Source organism: Hemiscyllium ocellatum, chromosome 10 (genome assembly GCF_020745735.1).
Source record: "Hemiscyllium ocellatum isolate sHemOce1 chromosome 10, sHemOce1.pat.X.cur, whole genome shotgun sequence".
In the NCBI taxonomy this organism is placed as follows: domain Eukaryota; kingdom Metazoa; phylum Chordata; class Chondrichthyes; order Orectolobiformes; family Hemiscylliidae; genus Hemiscyllium; species Hemiscyllium ocellatum.
In genome coordinates this window covers 96,714,806-96,737,210 of record NC_083410.1, presented here as the reverse complement: position 1 = coordinate 96,737,210, position 22,405 = coordinate 96,714,806, and the positions used below count along the sequence as shown (strand labels likewise).

The 22,405-nt window shown below is 45.3% G+C and overlaps 1 protein-coding gene across 1 annotated transcript; it reads left to right on the top strand.

The window, feature by feature from the left end:
* Positions 1-6,445: 6,445 nt before the first annotated feature.
* Positions 6,446-21,697, top strand: LOC132819865 (cytochrome c oxidase subunit 7A2, mitochondrial). The gene is made up of 4 exons (XM_060831776.1): positions 6,446-6,553; positions 9,813-9,902; positions 19,947-20,031; positions 21,472-21,697. The coding sequence occupies exons 1-4, from the start codon at positions 6,530-6,532 to the stop codon at positions 21,525-21,527; spliced, it is 255 nt and encodes an 84-aa protein (XP_060687759.1). The 5' UTR covers positions 6,446-6,529; the 3' UTR covers positions 21,528-21,697.
* Positions 21,698-22,405: the final 708 nt, after the last annotated feature.

Below are 22,405 nucleotides of genomic sequence, written 5' to 3'. Positions count from 1 at the left end.
TCTGTCCCACTTGCTATTTGTGTCTTGGTCCTGGTGAAGGGCTTATTCCTGAAACATTGACTCTCCTGCTCCTCGCATGCTGCCTGACCCGCTATGCTTTTCCAGCACCGCATTTTTTGATTCTGAATGGACCTCGCTAATTTCAAATCTAATGTTGATCTTGTTTTGCACACCTCCTGTGCAGTCGTAACCTTGTGTGCCTCACTCTAAGCACCCTATGATCGGTGTGTCCTTATGATCTGTCAATGCTGTTTGCAAAACAAAACTTTTCACTGTACTTGGGTACACCTGACAACAATAAATCAAACCAAATCAAGCTCATTCCCCAATAATGCCTACACCTGCTATTCTACATTAGCTCCTAATCAAGTGACAACTCAATTTTAAAATTTGCATCCAAAACCATCCACGGCCTCTCCCCTCCCTATCTCTAATCATCTCCAGCCCGATTATCCTCCAAGGTATCAGTGATTCTCTCATTCTGGCTTCTCCTGCATCTCTGATCTTAATTTTTTCACCACCGGTGCCTCAGTTGTGTAGGTCCTGATTGGTATGTTCCTATCCCCAAGGAGGGATGGGAATGCAGCCTCAGAACACATACAAAATTCCCCACTTTAGACTTCTTGATAGGTGAGAAGTCAACTCCAGAAAGGTAGTGCCAAACAGCTCTCCGTACTCTGCTGCTGGCACCACCACAGCCCCCACCCCTCCCAAAAGGCAACACTGAAAATCTCCCTCTTTATCCAGACTCTTTAAACATCAAACCCAGTCTATCTTGTGGCTTGGTTTCATAGCTTAATCCTGTGAAGCACCTTGGACTGTATCATTAGGTTAAGAGTGCTATTTATATGTTGTTGCTGTGGTTACCATTTTAATGTAGGTAATCTGTGCACAATTAGAGCAGTAACACCTAGGAGAAAATAACATGATAACAGCTCAGTTGATTCAGCATCATCCTCTTTACTAATTCCTGGAGGGTTGTATTGAAGTAGACAGACTGGTCAAGAAGTAGACAGACTGGTCAAAAAGCAGCCAGAATAGAGTCACAGAGTTATGCAGCATGAAAACAGACTCTTCAGTCCAACTCCTCCATGTTGACCAGATATCCTAAATGACATAGGCCCGTTTGCCAGCATTTGGCCCATTTCCCTCCAAACACTTCCTATTCATTTACTCATCCAGATGCCTTTTAAATGCTGCAATTGTACCAGCCTCCACTACCTGCTTTGGTAGCTCATTCCATACATGCATCACCCTCTGCATGAAAACGCTACCCCTCGAGGTCCCTTTTAAATCTTTCTCCCTCTCACCTTAAACCTATTCTCTCTAGTTTTGGACTTCTCTAACTTGAGGGGAAGACCTTGACTGTGCATCCTATCCATGCCCCTCAAGGTTTTATAAACTTCCAAAAGGCTACCCCTCAGCCTCCGATGCTCCAGGGAAAACAGCCCCAGCCTATTCTGCCTCTCCCTATAACTCAACCCCTCCATTCCTGGCTATACCTTTGAAAAGCTTTTCGAAATCCTTTGAAGTTTCACAACATTTTTCCTACAGCAGGGAGACTAGAATTGAATGCACATCGACTTGGACCCCATTTACCAATCTCTGAGAAAAAGAATCAGAAATGATATCACCAACCATAACAGATCAAGACACAAATAGAAAGCGGGACACAACACCAGCGCTTCACCAGATGATGTTACCTAGCATGGTGATGAAACATCTGAGAATAAATCTCCCAGCTTAGCCAGCAAGCCTGCTGTATTCTAAAAGTGGCCTAACCAATGTCCTGTACAGTTGCAACGTGACATCCCAACCCCTACACTCAATGCACTGACCCATGAAGGCAAGTGTGCCAAATGCCTTCTTCACCACCACCAGTGACTCTACTTTAAAGGAATTGTGCACTTGTACACCCCTAGGTCTCTTTGCTCAGCAACACTCCCCAGGCCCCTACCATTAACTTTGGAAGTCCTGTCCTGATTTACCTTACTAAAATGCAACACCTCACGTTTATCTAAATTAAACACCATCGGCAATTTGTCAACACACTCACCGGATCATATCTTAGAGATCGCATTGCAGATACTACCGTCACCTTCACTGGCAGGACACACCCACTGTAATGGCAGTATAATACACAGCAGGAGTAAGTTGTTTGGCATTCCTAAAGAATAGCAGTGGATTTGACAAAGTCTCAGGTATCAGGTCATATGTGAGCATCACTTGGAAGCAACACTGAAGTTAGAAAGGGCACAGAGTGCACTTTGGGTAGGGGTCTTCGATATGATCATCAAGACTGGCTCAGTAGCACCACTACTGCCTGGACTGGTCAAGTCCTGAAAGACATATCTGCCTGCAATAGGTAGTGAGAACAAATATGGGAAAAAAAACTCGTTTATCTCATCATCGTCAATCCACATGTTTCAGATATATCTGTTCATGGCAGTATTAAGTGACCACTGCAGTCCTTGCAGAGACAAAGTCACGTCTTCTTACTAAAGATGCACACTGGCCTGTTGAGTGGCACTACAATTATGCTAAATGGGATAAACTTCAAACAGATCTAGCATCTCAAGACCAAACATCCACAAATTGCTGTGGACATCAAAAGCAATTGAACGGTATTCATCATACCCTCAGTATATCTTCCACTCTATCATTACCATCAAGCCAGGAAATCGACACTTGCTCAATACGGAGTGCAGGGGCGAACCAGGATAATGGGAATTGGGAATACGATGGTCCAGTCAAGTTTATCTAGTGCAGGAGTGCATGACAGGAGCTGCACCAGGCAGAGCCAGAAGGGAGATGCCAAAATGTCAACACAGGATCACACATATGATCAAATGTGGAAACAGTACACAATAGACAGAGCAAAACGTTCCCACAACCAACAGATCAGATCCAAGCTCTGCAATCCTGCCACCAGTCACGGACAGTATTGGGCAATTAAACAAGTAACAGGAGGGGAGACTTGACAAAAGTGCAAAAATCAAGGCTGAGGTATTTCAATCCATCCTGAACCAGACATGCTGAGTGGATGATCCACACTTGTTACCCAGCCTTAGTAATGAATAGCTTACTGGGGATTTCAGAGGGAAGTTAAGGGCCAGTCACTTTACTGTGGCCTTCAAGTCACATAGACAGATTTCCTTCTCGAAGGAGCATTAGTGAATCAGAGTTTTTTAAAATAAAAATGACATTTTCATGACACCATTTCTGAGATTTGTTCTATACTCTGGATTTATTAACTGGCTTTAAATTCCACCAGCTGCCATGGTGAGATTGGAATCCATACTCCTACTTTAGCCTGGGCCACTGATTATTAGTCTAGTAAAATTCTCATGACACAGCTGCCTCTCCCTTAGAGGCCAAACCCTGACAACATTCCACTATAATAACAAAGACTTGAACTGCAGAACTAAGTGTGCTCCTAGCCAATATGTTCCAGTAGAGCTTCAATGCTTGAAGCTATACAGCTTAGGTAGATCCTGTCCACAAAAAGCAATTCTGTTATGGCCCAGGTCAGAAAACCTATTTTATGTCACAATCTGGTTCGGGACAAGTAACTTATTTTTAGACAAAGTCAGAGATTAAGGGAATGAACTAAGAGAAACGAGCCACAAGATTCCACAGTTTTGAACAAACAATAATACTTTTATTCTGCAACATTACAACAGTACCAATCCACAATACATAGACAAGTTATTTCTAACAGTCCAACCTAACACATGAATAAGAGCAGGAAGGGGTAATTCCTCCTCTCAAGCTTCCTTGATCATTCATTATGATCGTGACTAATCTCATTTAGGTTTCATCTTCACTTTGCTACCCACTTCCTATAACCCTTTAACCCATTACACATGGTTAATACTGCTAATGTAACATGATCGAACATCTTACAATGCATGTGCAACAACAAATGCAATTAGGATCAATGCCACAGAACTTTCAGCAACTTGCCCCAGAAATTAACAACCCAGAGGGTCATCTAATCTTGCCTGCCAATAATGCTTTGGGTTCTATTACTGAGCTGAAAGACAGGACTGACTGTACAGTGATCCCTCAGTGCCACCCTCACACAGTGTCCCCCAGTGTGACCCTCAGACAAAGTGTCCCCTCAGTGTGACTCTCAGGCAGTGATTTCCCCCTCCCCCCCTCCCTCCCTTACAGTGATCATCAGACAGTGCATGGAATAAAGGGAGAACTCATCACTTGAATACAGGCTTGAGGGTAGAAGATAGAAGATGGTGGTGGAGGATTGCTTGACCAGCGGTGTGCCACAAGGATTGGTGCTGGGTTCGCTGTCTTTTGTCATTTATATAAAGGATTTGGATGTGAACATAGGAGGTATAGTTAGCAAGTTTGCAGATGATAACAAAATTAAATGTATAGTGGACAGTGAAGGAGGTTACCTCAGAGTACAATGGGATCTTGATCAGATGGACCGATGGACTGGCAGATGGAGTTAATTTAGATAAACATAAATTGCTGCATTTTGGAAAGGCACATCAGGGCAGGACTTATGCACTTATTGGCAAGGTCCTGGGAAGTGTTGCTGAACAAAGAGACCTTGGTGAGCAGATTCATAGTTCCTTGAAAGTGGAGTCCTAGATAGATAGGATAGTGAAAAAGGTGTTTGGTACACTTTCCTTTATTGGTCAGAACATTCAGCATAAGAGTTAGGAGGTCATGTTGCAAAACGTACAGGACATGGGTTAAGCCACTTTTGAAGTACTGTGCGCAATTCTGATCTCCCTTCTATCGGAAGGATGTTGTGAAACTTGAAAGGGTTCAGAAAAGATTTACAAGGGTGTTGCCAGGATTGGAGGATTTGAGCTACAGGGAAAGGCTGAATAGGTGGGGGCTGTTTCCCTGGAATCTCAGAGGCTGAGGAATGACCTTCTAGAGCTTTACAAAATCACGAGGGGCAGGGGTAGAATAAATAGACAGGTCTTTTCCCTGGGGTGGGGGTGTCCAGAGCTAAAGAGCATAGGTTTAAGGAGAGAGGGGAAAAGAGGACCTTAAGGGGCAACTTTTTCACACAAAGGGTGGTGCATGTAAGGAATGAGCTTCCAGAGTAAATGGTGGAAGCTGGTACAATTTCAACATTTAAAAGGCATCTGGTTGGGTATATGAATAGGAAGCGTTAGAGGAATACAGTCCAAATGCTGGGAAATGGGACTAGATTAGATTAGGATAGCTGGTCGGCATTGTCGAGTCAGACCGAAGGATCTGTTTCTGTGCTATACTTCTCTATGACTCCACGACCCTCAGTGCAGTGTCCCCCTTGGAGAGACCCCATCACAGTAACCATCAGACAGTGCAGTGTTCCCCCAAGAATGATCCTCAGACACTGCAGCGAACTCTCAGTGACCCTAAGACAGGGCGGTGACACCCCCTCTCCCCTCAGATAGGGCGGTGACACCCCCACTTCCCCTCAGATAGGGCGGTCACACCCTCAACCCTCCCCTCAGACAGGGCGGTCACACCCCCCCTCCCCCCTCAGACAGGGCGGCCATCCCGCACCCCACCCCCCACCTCAGACAGGGCGGCCACCCCGCACCCCACCCCCCCACCTCAGACAGGGCGGCCACCCCGCACCCCACCCCCCCACCTCAGACAGGGCGGCCACCCCGCACCCCACCCCCCCACCTCAGACAGGGCGGCCACCCCGCACCCCACCCCAGACAGGGCGGCCACCCCGCACCCCACCCCCCCACCTCAGACAGGGCGGCCACCCCGCACCCCACCCCCCCACCTCAGACAGGGCGGCCACCCCGCACCCCACCCCCCCACCTCAGACAGGGCGGCCACCCCGCACCCCACCCCCCCACCTCAGGCAGCCACCCCACCCCCCCACCTCAGACAGGGCAGCCACCCCACCCCCCCACCTCAGACAGGGCAGCCACCCCACCCCCCCACCTCAGACAGGGCAGCCACCCCACCCCCCCACCTCAGACAGGGCGGCCACCCCGCACCCCACCCCCCCACCTCAGACAGGGCAGCCACCCCGCACCCCACCCCCCCACCTCAGACAGGGCGGCCACACCCCACCCCAGACAGGGCGGCCACCCCACACCCCAGACAGGGCGGCCACCCCACCCCAGACAGAGAGGGCGCGCACCCCCCTCAGACAGGGCGAGGGCGCGCACCCCCCTCAGACAGGGCGAGGGCGCGCACCCCCCTCAGACAGGGCGAGGGCGCGCACCCCCCTCAGACAGGGCGAGGGCGCGCACCCCCCTCAGACAGGGCGAGGGCGCGCACCCCCCTCAGACAGTACTGTTCCCCTCCCCCCTCTCTGCTGACCCCGTGAGCTTCCTGCTTCCTCAGCCCTCAGCCCTCACAGTGACCGGTTCCCGCCCGGGTCACGTGACCGTTGGGCGCGCGCGGTCTGTCGCGCGACGCGCTCCTCGCGTCCCAGCCCAGCGCGTGACGTCAGGCCTGATTTCCGGTTCCTACCCGGCCCTGCGGGAAGCGGTGCATTGTGGGCTGGCGTTTGTCCTTGTGGAGAACCGAAAGGAAGATGGCCGGAGTGAGGGCTCTGAGGGTGAGGCCTATGCGGGGGGAAAGGCAGGCAGGGAGGGTGAGGGAAGGCCTTGAGGTTGCGGAGGCACTGGGTAGTGCGATTGACAGCCACGTGACGGTGAGGACCGGGAGGGTGTGGGCCCTGAGGAGGAGGAGGAGGAGGAATGGGAGGGTGGGAGACTGTGGGGCTTGAGGGTCCCGAGTGGATTGAAGTTTGGGCCCTGAGGAGGCACAGTGAGTGGGGGAAATGAGGCTCTGAGGGGAAGGGGAAGAGTGAGGGTGATATTAGGGGCACTGAGGGTCCAGAGTGAGAAGGGGTGTGAGGCTCTGTGAGGTGGATGGGTCGTTGAGAAGCGTGAGGGTCATATTGATGGCGATGAATGAGTGGGTCACTGTGTGTCCTGGGGGTGGGGAGTGAAGGTCCTGAGGGGTGCAGAGTGAGTAGGGAAGTAAGGGCTGTGTGGGTGTGACTGAGAGGCCTGAGTGTGGAGAGTGAGGGCCCTGATGGGATCAGGCAGTGAGAATTTGAGCACACTGCCCCCGTTGAAGTTTGTCTAACTCGCATAATTTTAGCATAAAGGTTTCACTTTTGTAGATGTTACCTGTACAAAATAGAGATTCCATTCTGCTCTGTTAATAATCTCTTCAGTGTCCCCCTGCTATGGTCAAAGATTTGTTTCCAAAGCACTCAGATTTTTGTCCCTGCACCTATGTTTAAGTTTCAGCATTTACTTTGTATTGTCTCATTTATTCTGACTTTATACTTTGCTGCTTTAAATTTCCTCTACTTGTGAATGTAGTCCAATTGGTCTCCATTTCAGGGGTCTGTTTATGTCCTGCTTACAGCAGTGTCTATTCTCCTTTCTGTGTGTTTGTTTCATGCCTTGATTCACTTGCAGATTTTTAAGTTATATGCAAGTCCAGGTGGTCATTTCAACATACAGATATACACCATTATATCTATATACTTGGTATATATGTATACCTGGATATATATCTATTGTTAAAGCAAGAGCTTTTGCATATCAAGACACCAGATAGTGCAACTCTTAAGGAGGAATATACTTGCACTGGAAGCAGCTCAGGGGAGATTCATTTCTGGGATGAATGGGAATCAAGTTGGGTCTGTATTCATGCAGTTTAGAAGAATGGGATGTCTTATTGAAACACAATTCTGAGGGACTTGGCAGGGTGAATGCCAAGAGGGTCTTTCCCGGATGTAGGTTTGCTTGCTGAGCTGGAAAGTTCATTTCCAGGTGTTTTCTCACCCTACTAGGTAACATTTTCAGTGGACCTCTGGGTGAAGCACTGCTCATGATTCCTGCTTTTTATTTATGTTTGGGTTTCTTTGGGTTGGTGATGTCATTTCATGTTCTTTTTCTCGGGGTGATAAGTGGGGTCTAATTCAACATGTTTGTTGAAAAAGTTCCGGTTGGAATGCCATGCTTCTCTGAATTCTCAGTGTGCTTCACCCGGCAGCCCTCTAAGATGTTAGGCTGACGAAATGTCCGGAAATGAACCTTCCAGCTCAGTGAGCAAACCTACATCCAGAACCTCAACTTGAGCTGCAGATCTTCTCAAAACACACTAGTGTCTTTCCCCTCTAGAGCCAGGAAGCACAGTTTCAAAATAAAGGCCCATCTGTTTAAAATGAAGACGTGGGTAAATGTCTTCTAAGGGTGCTAATGTTTGGAATTATCTTCCACAGAGAAGTGAAATAGGATCATTGAATATGTTGATTTTTCAGGATTATCTTATTAAATAATGGAATAGGATGAGTGGACAGAATGGCTGTCCACACTATTTATCTTAGTACATAATTGGTTATAAGGTTTTAATTTACACAGCAACCATACTTTAAATGTTGTATTTGATATTATCTGGAGAAAAGGTAATTTAGACACGTGTGTGTGGATCTCAATCATCATTTTGAAAATCTGAAACATGGAGAATTTCAGTAGCATTTATTTGCTCCCTTGATGGGGTTGTCTGAGCTGGGAGTGCGAGCCTATGGCTAGCCCTGGCTGGTCAGCTAGCAAGCAATGTTGCAAAGAAGAGCTCAGTCCCAGAGTATTGCCACATCCATTTCCCCACTCAGTATTTTGTATTCCACTGAATGTTTTCAACCTTGTCACCTCTTTGAATCCCTGCATCTGCAGCTTTTTAATTTCTACTCTATCTGGATGTAAGTTTGCTCGCTGAGCTAGAAGGTTTGTTTTCAGATGTTTCGTCACCATACTAAGTAACGTCATTAGTGAGCCTCCAGTGAAGCGCTGGTGTTACGACCCACTTTGGGTTGGTGATGTTATTTTCTGTTTTTTTTTCTGAGGGTGGTAAGTGGAGTCCAAGTCAATGTGTGTGTTGATAGAGTTCTGGTTGGAAAGCCATGCTTCTAGGAATTCTAGTGCATGTCTCTGTTTGGCTTGTCCTAGGATGAATGTGTTGTCCCATTCGAAGTGGTGTCCTTCCTCATCTGTATGTAAAGATACTATTGATAGTGGGTCATGTCTTTTTGTGGCTAGTAGATGTTCATGTATCCTGGTGGCTAGTTTTCTGCCTGTTTGTAACAAACACCACATTGAATAAACCAAGACACACACGAGAATTCCTAGAAGCATGGCATTCCAACCGGAACTCTACAAACAAACACATAGACTTGGGCCCATTTACCACCCTCCGAAAAAGAACTGGAAATGACATCAGCAACGCAGGACATGACACAGGCATCCCAAAGAAACCTAAGCACATAAATAGAAAGTGAGACATAACACCAGTGCTTCACCGGAGGCTCACCAATGATGTTACCTAGAATGGTGACAAAATGTTTGAAAACGAACCTTCCAACTCCACCAACCCAAGGAAACTCAACCTGACTACAAATCTTCTCAAAACTCACTTCTACTCTTATCTGTTTGGCCATTACAGCTGATCCATCTCAGCACTTAGCTGATGCCCAACATACACTATCCTGTTGTGACTTGGAGCCAAAAAAAGAATTACTCATTCTGCACTGCTGTATAATTCAAATTTTGCAGATGAATTTGGCAACCTTGCCTCTCTATCACTCAGACAGCCACATTAATTTGCCATTCACCTCGCTTGCTATTTTTATGACTTGTTACCCACATTTGCAGCAGCTGGTGCAATCAAAAGATCATCTAGGATTGCATCTGTGATAAGTGCACCCCTAATAATTATCCATGTGTAATGCATCCACACTTGGCCTAATATTGTCCATTTGGGAAACTACATTTCCATGTAATTGCGGTTTTCTCCCTCAGGCTTTCCAGCAGCTTTCACAGCGAACCTTCAGCACTGCAGCCCGCCGGCGAGTGGAGAATAAGGTTCCTGAGAAGCAGAAGATATTTCAGGTGAGTGACCTGTGTGGACTGGGTTGGGCTACTTCAGGAATTGGAACTCTACATGCTGCCATGCTGCTGTTGTTATCCTGTGCTTACTGATTGTGTACATGGTTATCATTTAGTGCAAGTCATCTGAGTCAACGAACGTTCTTGCAACTATTTGCATTTGCTGAATTTAGAAATTGAAGGTGATTTCTGCCTTAAGATAGGATTTGCTAAATATGAAAAAAATCAATATCCATTTAGTTTGCTTCTCCCAGCTTGATGTTTACATATTAGAACAATAACTGCGTTGTTGCGAAATTACGATTATTACTAAGTTTAAAACTAATTCAGGCACAAGGTCAGCAAAGCTGTAGTGATTGAGAGCTTTGAGATTTATGTCATTACTTCTGCCAAAGATCCCTTACTGCATCATGTCATCTTATTCCAGCAACATATCTCAAAATACTTTAGGTATTTGATTCCTGTAAATACAAGACAGTTTCTGAGACCTGTGTTGGGGTAGAATGTGACCCCTTGCTGGACACGTCCTGCAGGTCTTCACTGTGTTTTTGCTCCACATTTAAAGTTGCCATAGTCTCAGGACCAGATGCCTGCCAATACTTTAACTTGTGAGTCACTATGCCTCAGGTGAGGGGTGAGTTCACGAAGCCAGGACCTTTATGGTGACCTCAGCTGGTTTTGGAGTGAACCCACACTGTTGACCAGCCATCCAGCCAACTGACCCTCAACTCCATGTTTGCACAACAAGCAAAATTTGACAGCGAGCTATAAAGGGAATATTAAAGCAGCTGATGAAAGTGTAGTTAAACAACAGCAGTTTATCAGATAGAGATAAGTTTCTGGACAGTACGGCTTGCGGGATATAGTTGACCATGCAATTTTATAGCATTAGAATGGAGGCGTTCATCCCATCATGCCTGGTGTTTGGAAACAGTAAAAACAATGAGTTTTATCACAGATTAAGTTGTGTACCCTCTTTACTTACTACTTACCAACAGAGACGAATAAGAATGTGTATCAGATCTGTAGGTTTCAAATAATTTGACATTAAGTTCACAATTCAGAAAGTCATAGTTGCAGTTGATTTTCAAAATCCTAGAGAAGCAATCTTAACTTAAGAAATACAATTAATTTTGTAAACCATTTCCTCCCTTTTAGGTAGACTTATCCATCCGGGGTAGTAGAACGGATTCTGGCTGCTTTATTGCTCATCTTCCATTAAGATTAATGTAAATTGGCACATTTGCTAGAAAGAGCATTATCTATCTTTACTGACAGTGTTAAACATGAATGTTGGTCCTGGATATAAGTTTGCTCGCTGAGTTAGAAGGTTAGTTTTCATGAAAACGCACCTTCCAGCTCAGCGAGCAAACTTACATCCAGAACTCAACCTGAACTACAAATCTTCTCAATCTTGGTGTATTGAACTTTTACTCTAAATGTTTTTAACTTGTTTTTGTGCCCTTAAAATAGTGCTTTTATTTTCAAGACATCTGTACTTTTCCCCAAGGTGAACGGTTGATATATTTTTCCGTTTTCAAGAATTGAGTTGAAGTTTTGAACTTCCAACAGACACAGTATTGGCTGCCATAATGGTCAGTAGTCACTGTGTGAATTTTTGCGATTAAGCTTTGCTCGTGGACTCCGCACCAATAAATAACATTGTAGGCCGACTAAGCAAATCCCTATGAAGGTGCATTTGAAGCATAACTTGGTTGAATGTTTATATTCCTTGGCTAAAGAATGCAAGCCAATGTCTACTCGAGCATTGTTTTATCCAGCCTTACGTGTATTGCATTACCAGCAAATAACCAAGTTGTTTCCAAGTTCTGCCTAGTATATAGCAGGCTGTCATTCTAGTCATCATTGACCCCCGTTTGTTATTTCTGTGGGTCACATGGGTAGTAGTTTTTGGATTAGAATCCCTGGCAGTTGGCAAGGTTAGATCTCACGGAATACAAGGAGAACTAGTCATTTGGATACAGAACTGGCTCAAAGGTAGAAGACAGAGGGTAGTGGTGGAGGGTTGTTTTTTAGACTGGAGGCTTGTTACCAGTGGAGTGCCACAAGGATCGGTGCTGGGTCCTTTACTTTTTGTCATTTACATAAATGATTTGGATGCAAGCACAAGAGGTACAGTTAGTAAGTTTGCAGATGACACCAAAGTTGGAGGCGTGGTGGACAGCGAAGAGGGTTAACTCAGATTACAATGGGCTGAGAAGTGGCAGATGGAGTTTAATTCAGATAAATGCAAGGTATTGCGTTTTGGGAAAGCAAATCTAAGCAGGACTTATACACTTAGTGGTAAGGTACTGGGGAGTGTTGCTGAACAAGAGACCTTGGAATGCAGATTCATAGCTCCTTGAAAATGGTGTCTCAGGTAGGTAGGCTCATGAAGAAGGCATTTGGTGTGCTTTCCTTGGTCAGAGTATTGAGTACAGGAGTTGGAAAGTCATGTTGTGGCTGTACAGGTCATTGGTTAGGCCACTGTTGGAATATTGCGTGCAGTTCTGGTCTCCTTCCTATCAGAAAGATGTTGTGAAACTTGAAAGGGTTCAGAAAAGATTGACAAGGATGTTGCTAGGGTTGGAGGATTTGAGCTACAGGGAGAGGCTGAACAGGCTGGGGCTGTTTTCCATGGAACGTTGGAGGCTGAGGGGTGACCTTATAGATGTTTACAAAATTGAGGGACATGGCTAGAATAAATAGACAAAATCTTTTCCCTGGGGTTGGTGAGTCCAGAACTAGAGGGCATAGATTTAGGGTGAGAGGGGAAAGATATAAAAGAGGGGCAACTTTTTCACAGAGGGTGTATGGAATGAGCTGCTAAAGGATGTGGTGGAGGCTGGGACAATTGCAAGATTTGAGGCATTTGGATGCGTATATGAATAGGAAGGGTTTGGAGGGATATGGGTTGGGTGCTGGCAGGTGGGACTAGATTGGGTTGGGATTCTGTTCAGCGTGAACTGGTTGGACTGAAGGGTCTCTGTCCATACTGTACACCTCTATGACTCTAAATGCATCTAACCTATTCATCCCTGAACACTGGGCAATTTTACCTAACCTGCACATCTTTGGAATGTGGGAGGAAACTGGAGCACCTGGAAGAAACCCATGTAGACACAGGAAGGATGTGCAAACTCCACACAGCCAGTCGCCCGAGGCTGGAATCGAACCCCGGTCCCTGGTGCTGTGAGACAGCCGTGCTAACCACTGAGCCCCTAATGTTTGCACGTTTCTTCACTGCAGCCTCCTCATGGGTTAAGTTTGCATGTACTTGACGTGTACTTTTAACTCCAGTGCAGACCACCCACTCATTGTCTACTAATCTTTGCTGGGCGCATGTGCTTGTGTGAATTGTGTGTTTAGGGGAAGGTTGGCGTCATTTTGTGGCTCTGCTGATTTAAAGCAGTTCAATAATCATCTTTTGGCTCAAGATGAGTGTTTTCTTGAGCCACCATCTTAAGGAGACCTTACCTCCATAGGAGCTGCCACAAACATTTTGGAGAACTGTTATTGGATGGCATTTGACACGCTAAAATGTGTTGCTGGAAAAGCGCAGCAGGTCAGGCAGCATCCAAGGAGCAGGAGAGTCGACGTTTCGGGCATGAGCCCTTCTTCATTTGACAGCAAGCTACAGAGGGAATGTCAGGGCAGCTGACTGAAAACTTAAAGAGCAGCAGCTTACCATACCCTGTTTAACTGTTGGAAGGTGAGGTTTACAGAACGTAGTTCATCAGTAATTTTCTGGCACAGAAGGGAGGGGAAGTAGGGGGCATTCATCCAATCACGTCTGGTCCATGGAAGTGGTAAGAAAAAGATAAAAATGTGGCCTGTTCTGCCATGGCCAGGGTGAGCTATTTCTCCAGGGTAGTGTACACGCAGTGAAGCCCCTTCCCTGTTTCTCTCTTTCGCTCTGCATTTAAGGTTTCCACCAAGGCTACCCTGCAGGTTTGAATGCAGACTGAGACTGTGTTTTCACCGTCAATGAGGAGCTCTTGATGTTTTTTTTTCCCGCCATCTCACAGAGTGCACCTGGGAGTCCACTGACCAGCTGGAACTAACGGCTGCTTGAGAAGTACTTTTAGGGGAGTTGTGTAATATATGTGAAATAATGATTGCAGTGCTTGTGTTTCCCAATAAGGACCAGAACTATTTGTTAGTGTTTCAACATAAGGCCAATAGCTTGCAAAATGGACTGGGAAATGTGTGAATTCTGAGTTTGTATGAGGGAGTTTTAACACTACATTGAATGTTGCCTCGAAAAAATATGAAAAGAAATGGTCCATTCCTCATCCATAGAATTATTTACTCCTGGGATCTGGGCATTGCTGGCCTAATCACCCATTGATAGTGGCGTTGAGTGAAGTATTGTTAACTGAATGGTGGAGATGGCTCTTGCCTCTCGACTTCCATGACCCTTTGAGAGAATTTGTCCTTATCTCGGGTTTCTAAATCCCACTGATTCATGATCCTTTCAGAGAATTTGACTTCACCTCAGGTCTTTAACTCTGCTATCTCTTATCCCAGAAGTTGTAATAGATTTGTGCTGGGATGGAACACTATCATTTCTGGCCTCCCCCATGCTGTTAATGGGGCTAGAAGTGAATAGTGTTCCGTTCCAGCACAAATCTATTGCAACCTCTGGGATAAGAGGTAGCAGAGTTAAAGAAGTGAAGTCAAATTCTCTGAAAGGATCATGAATCAGTGGGATTTGCTGTCCTAAGGTGTGATGAATGCTGGGACATTGAGTAAATTTATGGTGGAGATAGATTTAGTTATTAGCAATGGGTTGAAAATTTATGGGGAGTGGGCAGGAAAGTGGAGTTGAGGCCAAGATAAGATCAGCCATGATCATATGGAGTGGCGGAGCAGGTTTGAGGGGCTGAATTGCCTACTGCTCCTAGTTATGTTCTTTTTGTACAATGGGAAATTGAGTAGATACCTGGATCTGCACAGTCAGGCTGAAGGGAGGAATTGGCAAATTCAGGAGAACTGCAGAAGCAAAGTCAGCATTCTCTGCAGTCTTATCAAATGGCAGCTTGAAAAGCCAAGGCTGCCATCTGTTCAGTGGCCTCTGATTTGGAGTGAGTGGAAACTGACCCTATGGGGGAGCAACTGAATGAGAAGTAGTTTGCTTGGTTTGGCTAGTCTCTTACTACCTAACCAGAAGGATTATTATTATCTGGCCGCAGTGAGACCCACTCTACCAGGTGAAGGTAGGATATAAGCAGAGTGGCCGCAGAATTAACGGAGATGTGGGGGAATGAACTGTTGAAGCAGAATTCAGAAATCCTTCCTGAAAGGGAATTGTTGCTGGAGAAAGATATTAAAGGTTATAGGCAACAGAAAAGCATGCTGTGATGAAGGATCAGTATGACCTGTGTACAAAAGACTGATTGGGTTTCAGATTTAAGAATCCGTTGTCTTTATGGCTGTAAATTGACAGATCTCATATTTTCAACCTTCAAGAGTAAAGGGCAAGAAATATCTTTGATATCCGGTGTATTTGAAACTGCAATGTGTTTGTTTTACAGTGCGCCATCACAACAACTTTGGAGAGATGCATGATCAAATATATGATCATATTTGTTACTCTCCAATGTGAACTGGCAGTATTTTGAAAAAAGTAGAGCATAGCCATTGTAGTATCTTGAATGATTATCAGACTGTCATTGGAGCCGTGCCTTGGTCTAGTCCTTGTGAACAGGACAGGAGGCCATTCAGCCCCTTGTGTCTGCTCTGTTCTTCAGTCAGCTGGTGACTGATCTGTGCCTTCGAACTGCACTTTCCTACCTTTTTTCCGTCAAAAAGATCCCAGTTGTCCCATTCAGCGTCTACAGCCTTTTGAAGGCTAAGGATCCAAGTTTGTGGGAAAACTGCTTCAAAACGACACTCCTAAATGGCCCAGCTCAAAATGTAAAGTGATACCCATGCCCATGCTGATCTTTAATAGTTTTTCTCCACCTATCCTGTCAAGAATCTTGTGATAAACACTTTGAATAGGTTAACCCTCTAAACTCAGGGGAGTTTAAGTTAACATCATGCAACTCAGAATTAATCCCTTTATGCCCAGTATCATTCCGGTTAATCTGTTACACCACTTGCAAGGCCAATATCTCCTGTTTCTATTGGAGGGCCCAAAACTCAATGCGATATTCTAGTGCTCTGATTGGAGCGCATCTATCTGTAACTTAATAACTCCCTCTTTGTATTCCAGTCTTGCAGAGATGAAAACCATTAACATTTTTGTTTTACGTACCTGCTTTTAGTAATCTCTGTATGGAGACGCACTCCACCGTTCTTACAACGATAGACCTTAGCTCCCAGCATTTATACTGATGGTTAAGCAGAGGTTGAGAAGGATCTCAATGTGCAGAACATTGGTCCTGATCTTCTGATAAGAAGCTGCACATTGCAGCAACATAGACAGAAATCATCCTAATGCAGCTAGCTCCAGAGGAGCTCCTTACAAAGTCAACCTTCTAATGGGCAATTGCCTAGCATTGCTAAAGTTCCCAAGTCAGTCACTTTGGAGGGTTCTGATTGACTTACCTCAAAACTTAGCCCAGAAAAGTTGTTACATTAAAACCTACTCTAACTTCTGGCAAACTATAAAATGGCTACCTCATCCTAGGCCCTGACCCATTACTCACCAACTCCTCTTCTGTCTGATACCCAGACACATCCTGTCCACCACACGCCCTGATCATCTCTCTGATAGCGTTCTCCCCACCCCCAACTCAATGTGAGCTGACCTTTCCTACGTCCTCACCCACTTACCAAGTGCCTCTGGCTCCCCTCTCCCACACAGCTGTCCAAGTGCCATAAGGGCTTTTTTTTTAAAAGATATTTTTATTAGAAATTTAATATTTTGACAGATTTACAAAAATAAACAGAACTTTCAAGCACAAACATTAATATAAAAATAGATCTTAAATATATAATCATCAAAATTCAAAGGAATGATACTAAAGAAGAAAGAAAAACAATGAAACTCAGTTAACTACTAATCTAATCCACAATTATCCAGAGTGTCTAGTTGAGTCACTTACATCCTTCAAACAAGAGAAAATGTTCTCTAATACACTCATAACAGTATAATAAAAAGGAAACTATTTCCAAACAATAAGAACAAAAAAAATAAAACATGTTTGAATGGAGATCCTCCCCCTTGTTCTCAGGGGGCCTTACTTCCTTTCTAAAGGTCCACCATATCCTCTCCCAAACAGTGTCCCACCCTTGACCCGGGCGCTCCTTAATAGGATTTAGATATAATACCAAGCTAGAGTTAACAGTGAGCGCCCCACCCCCACCCCTCCCCACCCATACCTGAGTATATCTGATAGCATCAATGCCACGTACAAACACACATAACTATAAAATTACAACTCCAACAGATTACAGTTAAGTATAATAACATAAAATAGCAAGGGAAGACAACCCTGCTCCCAGAAGCAAAAGTAAAGTAGAGTAAAGTATCCACTTCTCCCCACGGAGTGTGGAAGAGGCAAGCCAACATAAATTGTCTCTTACGATTTATTTAAACGAGTCTAAAAGTTCCTTAGCCTCTTCTGGTGATCTAAAATTATACTCGGATCCTTCATGGTTAAAGCATAACGTCGCTGGGTAGCGTAAGGTGTATTGAATATTTAAGTTCCTTAGACATTTCTTCACCTCATCAAACGCCTTCCTCCTTCGTGCCAGAGCCGGGGAGAAGTCCTGAAATAACATAATCTTGGATCCTTCATGGATCATGGCTTTAGGATCCTTTCCAAGATTTCTGGAGGCATCCAGGAGTATCTGCCTCTCCCTATAACTCTGCAGCCGGAACAGGACCGGGCGTGGGCGCTGGTTTGGGCCAGATCCGCGTACTGCGACCCGGTAGGCCCACTCCACCCTTACCCGGTCAGTTTCAGCCCCCAGGTTTAAAAGCTGGGGCAGCCATCGCTCCAGAAATACTGCTAACTGTCCCTTCTCTTCTTGTTCGGATATTCTTTCTCCGATTTCTATTATCCAGGTCATCCATGTAGATTTCAAAGGCCCGGACTCTCTGCTCCAGAGCTCGCACCTGTTCTGCAGCTGTTTGTGCTGCAGCCTCGGAGGTCGTGGCCTTTAGCTCCGCCCCCTCCACTCGGCCCTGTAATTCCTCGAGAGCCTGGCTGTGCTTTTGTAACTTTTCTTCGAATGCATTCCATCTCTGTCTGGATTCTGCAATGAAATTGACGAGTGTCGTTTCCAGCCTGGCAATCATCTCTTCAAGGCCTGTTTTTACATCAGCTGCAGCCAGAGGAGGAGAGGAGGGTGGGGGAGGGGTCTTTGTTTTCTGAGAGCTGCGGGATCCCTTTGGTTTACTCATTATCCACTTAATATTAAACTGCTTAAATATAATAGTAAGCAGCTAATTAAGGTTAGAAAATTTTTTGGGTGGTTTGGTAAGTGTGGTGGGGGTGAGTAACTCACTTTACCCAGGTTTTGGGAAGAGCACTGTAAACTCAGACTTGCTGAGTCGCCGCCATCTTGGATCTCCCATAAGGGCTTTTTAACCAATAGCGCATAGCACTGAACACAGAAAAGGGGTACTTGGTTTCAGAGTCTACCCACTCCGGTGTTACCTATGAGGATTGCGAAACTTGTTTACACTGTTAACTGGGAAGGCCTAAAAGTGAATCAAAGTGAGTGCTTTTTAGTCTGATCTGGGTTAGATATCTCCTTTTAGATTAGATTACTTAGTGTGGAAACAGGCCCTTCGGCCCAACAAGTCCACACCGACCCGTCAAAGCGCAACCCACCCGGACCCATTCCCCCACATTTACCCCTTCACCTAATACTACGGGCAACTTGCACATTTTTGGACAGTGGGAGGAAACCGGAGCACCCGGAGGAAACCCAAACAGACACAGGGAGAATGTGCAAATTCCACACAGTCAGTCGCCTGAGGTGGGAATTAAACCCGGATCTCTGGCGCTGTGAGGCAGTAGTGCTAACCACTGTGCCACCCACTATAGGATATAGGATTTCTGACAGAACAGAGGATTCAGACCACTTGTACTTGGAACACTTGTACTTTTGCTGGGGAATGGTAATGGAGTGCTTCCCTTGCCACCTACTGGCTGGATCCCAGTAGCACAGCAGAGTGGGATGTGGCCTTGTTAGTCTCAGTGTAGCAATATAGATTAGATTAGATTTTTTTTAGATTATACTTAGTGTGGAAACAGGCCCTTCGGCCCAACAAGTCCACACCGACCCGCCAAAGCGCAACCCACCCATACCCCTACATTTACCCCTTACCTAACACTACGGGCAATTTAGCATGGCCAATTCACCTGACCCGCACATCTTTGGACAGTGGGAGGAAACCGGAGCACCCGGAGGAAACCCACGCAGACACGGGGAGAACGTGCAAACTCCACACAGTCAGTCGCCTGAGTCGGGAATTGAACCCGGGTCTCGGGCGCTGTGAGGCAGCAGTGCTAGCCACCGTGCCGCCCACCAGATTGGGATAGGCTTTAAATCTAGCTTTCTGTACACTGTGACCTTCATTAGTTGTGTTATCTCACTGACAGTCTCAGCTGTAATATAGCCCTGGAATCTGTGCTCTGTAGCCGTGACCTTTGAAAATATAAGTTGGCTCTTGATTGACTTGTACACCCAGAAATGTATGTCAGACAGAAGAAACCGTGTGATTTAGAAGGACTGACAGTCTGGAGACTGGAGTTGAAGCTGGTGCTCACAAGCCTTTTCTCCACCAGCAAACTTGCTATCTCTGAATATGTACCCAATTTAGTTCCTTCCTTGCCCCACATTCTGCTCCTGCAGGTTCCACTTTGCACAATGGGCTGGCAGTCTCATCTTCCAAAGATGTGAAAGTAGCTCTTTGCCTTAATCTCTCTGGATCTGTGAATTTCCTGCCCTTCAATGTAACCAGTGTGAGAAGAATTTGTGTTAGCCTCAACAGCATCTCTAGGTTTGGCTCATTAGCTGCTTTCCTAATGTTGGTGCAACAATGCTACAATTGACTCCTATTGATTCATCTGTTTGTTTCAGGCGGACAATGGGTTGCCAGTCCATCTAAAAGGTGGTGTGATGGATGCTGTGCTGTACAGGCTAACCATGGGTCTCACTGTTGTGGGTAAGACTTACTTGGTACTGCTTTTTGAAACCTGATCTTTATGCATGTAGGTAAAGTCATTGAGTCCCTGTACAGTGACTCATCTAGGTGTTGTCACTTAGACTTCGAATCATAGAATCCCTATGATGTGGAAACAGGCCCATCAGCACAACAAGTCCACACCAACCCTCTGAAGAGTAACCCACCCAGACCAGGGAATATAAGGATAGAAAACTGGTTATGAAACAGAGTAAATGTATAGACTTAGAATCATAGAATCCCTACAGTGTGGAAACAGGAGAAGTGACTTGGGTGTTATGTCGGAGCTGCAATGGGTATGGGCTGTGAACGTGCCCCTGCCAAATTATCAACCCACTTCTAGTTTGTAGGTTGAACCATGAAGAATAACTAGAGTTCTGTGGCCTCCTTGAGTCAGCTTTGTGAGGGGTTGCACTTGTGAAGAGAGAGAATTTAACTTGTTGACTGAAATGCATCTTTGAACAGAAATGGATACACTTAATGTGTAGCTCAGCCACTGCAAAGTAAAATCATAGAATCCTGGTCATATGGAAGCAGGCCACTCATCCCAATGAGTCCATGCTGACCTTCTGAAAGCACTTCTACCCCATCCCCCTGCATTTCTCAAGGCTTATCTACCTCGCTTGTACATCCTTGGGCAGTTTGGTATGGCCAATCCACCTAACCTGCACATCTTTGGACTGGGAGGAAATCAGAGGACCTGGAGGCAATTCACTCAGAGACACAGAGAATGTGTAAACTCCACACAGTCACCTGAGGGTGGTATCAGACGTTATTCTGTGAAGCAGTAGTGCTAACCGCTGAGCCAATGTGCCATTCCTAAAGCACAGAAGGAGCTAAAGATTCTGGTCCCTACTAACCAGGGTTTGTTCACAGTGCACACACGATGTCTGCTCCTTTTCCTGTGCAGCTGGAGGCTTGAACCTGGGCAGACGCTCAAATTTTTCAAAAATGCTTCTGAAACTAGTGTCAGGAAAGAGGATAAAATGAAGCAAGCAGTTCATTGGAGATCGCACTGTGAAATTTTGATGGTAGTTGTGAGGGTGGGACTTATTCATGCTAGGCATTTCAACACATTCTGCGTTGTAGCCCCAACCAGTGAGATCAGTTTGTGTATGATGGTTCAGCAACAAGGTAAGTTCGGGTCGAGAGGGTCTATCCTCTAGGCTATTCTTGTGAACTCGGGACTGGTAGTGCTTTGAGACCAATGGTGCAGTTTGATAAAATAATTGAGAACTGGGGTTTACAAAATAAGAGAAATGTCAGGAATTGCTAACATGAAAGCAGAAACCGGAAAAAACTTTACACGCACTTGGTAAATTGACTTGTCAATAATTCTCTCTGGAAAACCCATGGTATTGCTGATTTTCTTTCTTTAAATGTTTGACTATAATTACAGAAATCTCTTTTCCTCATTTCCAGGTACAGTCTATGTTATGTACGAGCTCTTTGACATTGCCCTACCCAAGAAGAAGTAACATCGGCCTGCAGCCAGGTTGGAAGGCTTTGTTTCACTCCACAGCCCTGTCTGAATGTTAAACTGTAACTTATCAGGGACCTTATTTTACAAGTGTCTGTTCACTGCTTATGGGAACAGTCTTTATTTGATGATGAAGCATACATAATTAAAAGAAAGTGATTTATCACACGCCTGTCTCTTTCCAGAATGCTTTATTTCTGAGCTTGTTAGGCCAATCTAGACATCTGACATTGAATTGACAGTGGCAATGTTTCATTTTGCCTTGTAGGCACAAGCTCCCTGTTCATTTTCCACATGCAAAAGCATTAAGGTTACATTTTCTTGTTGACTGCACTTGACATGAAGCATTACGGCTTGAATTTGCATCTGGGGCTATAAGCTGTCAGCATCAGTCAAAAACTTGCTTGGTTTTGTAAACAGTTGCTATATACAAGCAACAGGTAGCTAATCTAAAGGGTGAAATGTGAAGTCAGCCAAACATTCAGCAGCACTCTTCAGTTCGTTCTCAGCTTGCCATCAGCATGTTGGATCTGTTGAACATCACTTAGACAATTAAACGTGGCAGTAGGAGAATGCTAGGAGTTGAGAGAGGAGTGACAAATGGTTAGAGAGTCATACAGTATAGAAACAGACACTTCAGTCCAACTTGTCTGTCATACAGCACGGAAACAAACCCGTTCACCAGCCCATGTCAATCATAATCCCAAACTAAACTAGTCCCACCTGCATACACTTGTCCCATAGCCCTCCAAACATTTCTTGTTGTATTTATCCAAGTGTCTTTTAAGCATTGTAACTGTACCCACATCCACCACTTCCTCTGAACAATCATTCCACACACTCGCTATTCTGCATTAAAAATAAACACCCAGTCTC

Coding starts and splice junctions, on each gene's coding strand:
- LOC132819865 (XM_060831776.1), top strand. CDS start 6,530: ATGGCCGGAGTGAGGGCTCTGAGG. Junction 9,903..19,946: donor AGAAGCAGAAGATATTTCAG/GTGAGTGACCTG, acceptor TGTTTGTTTCAG/GCGGACAATGGGTTGCCAGT. Junction 20,032..21,471: donor CATGGGTCTCACTGTTGTGG/GTAAGACTTACT, acceptor CCTCATTTCCAG/GTACAGTCTATGTTATGTAC.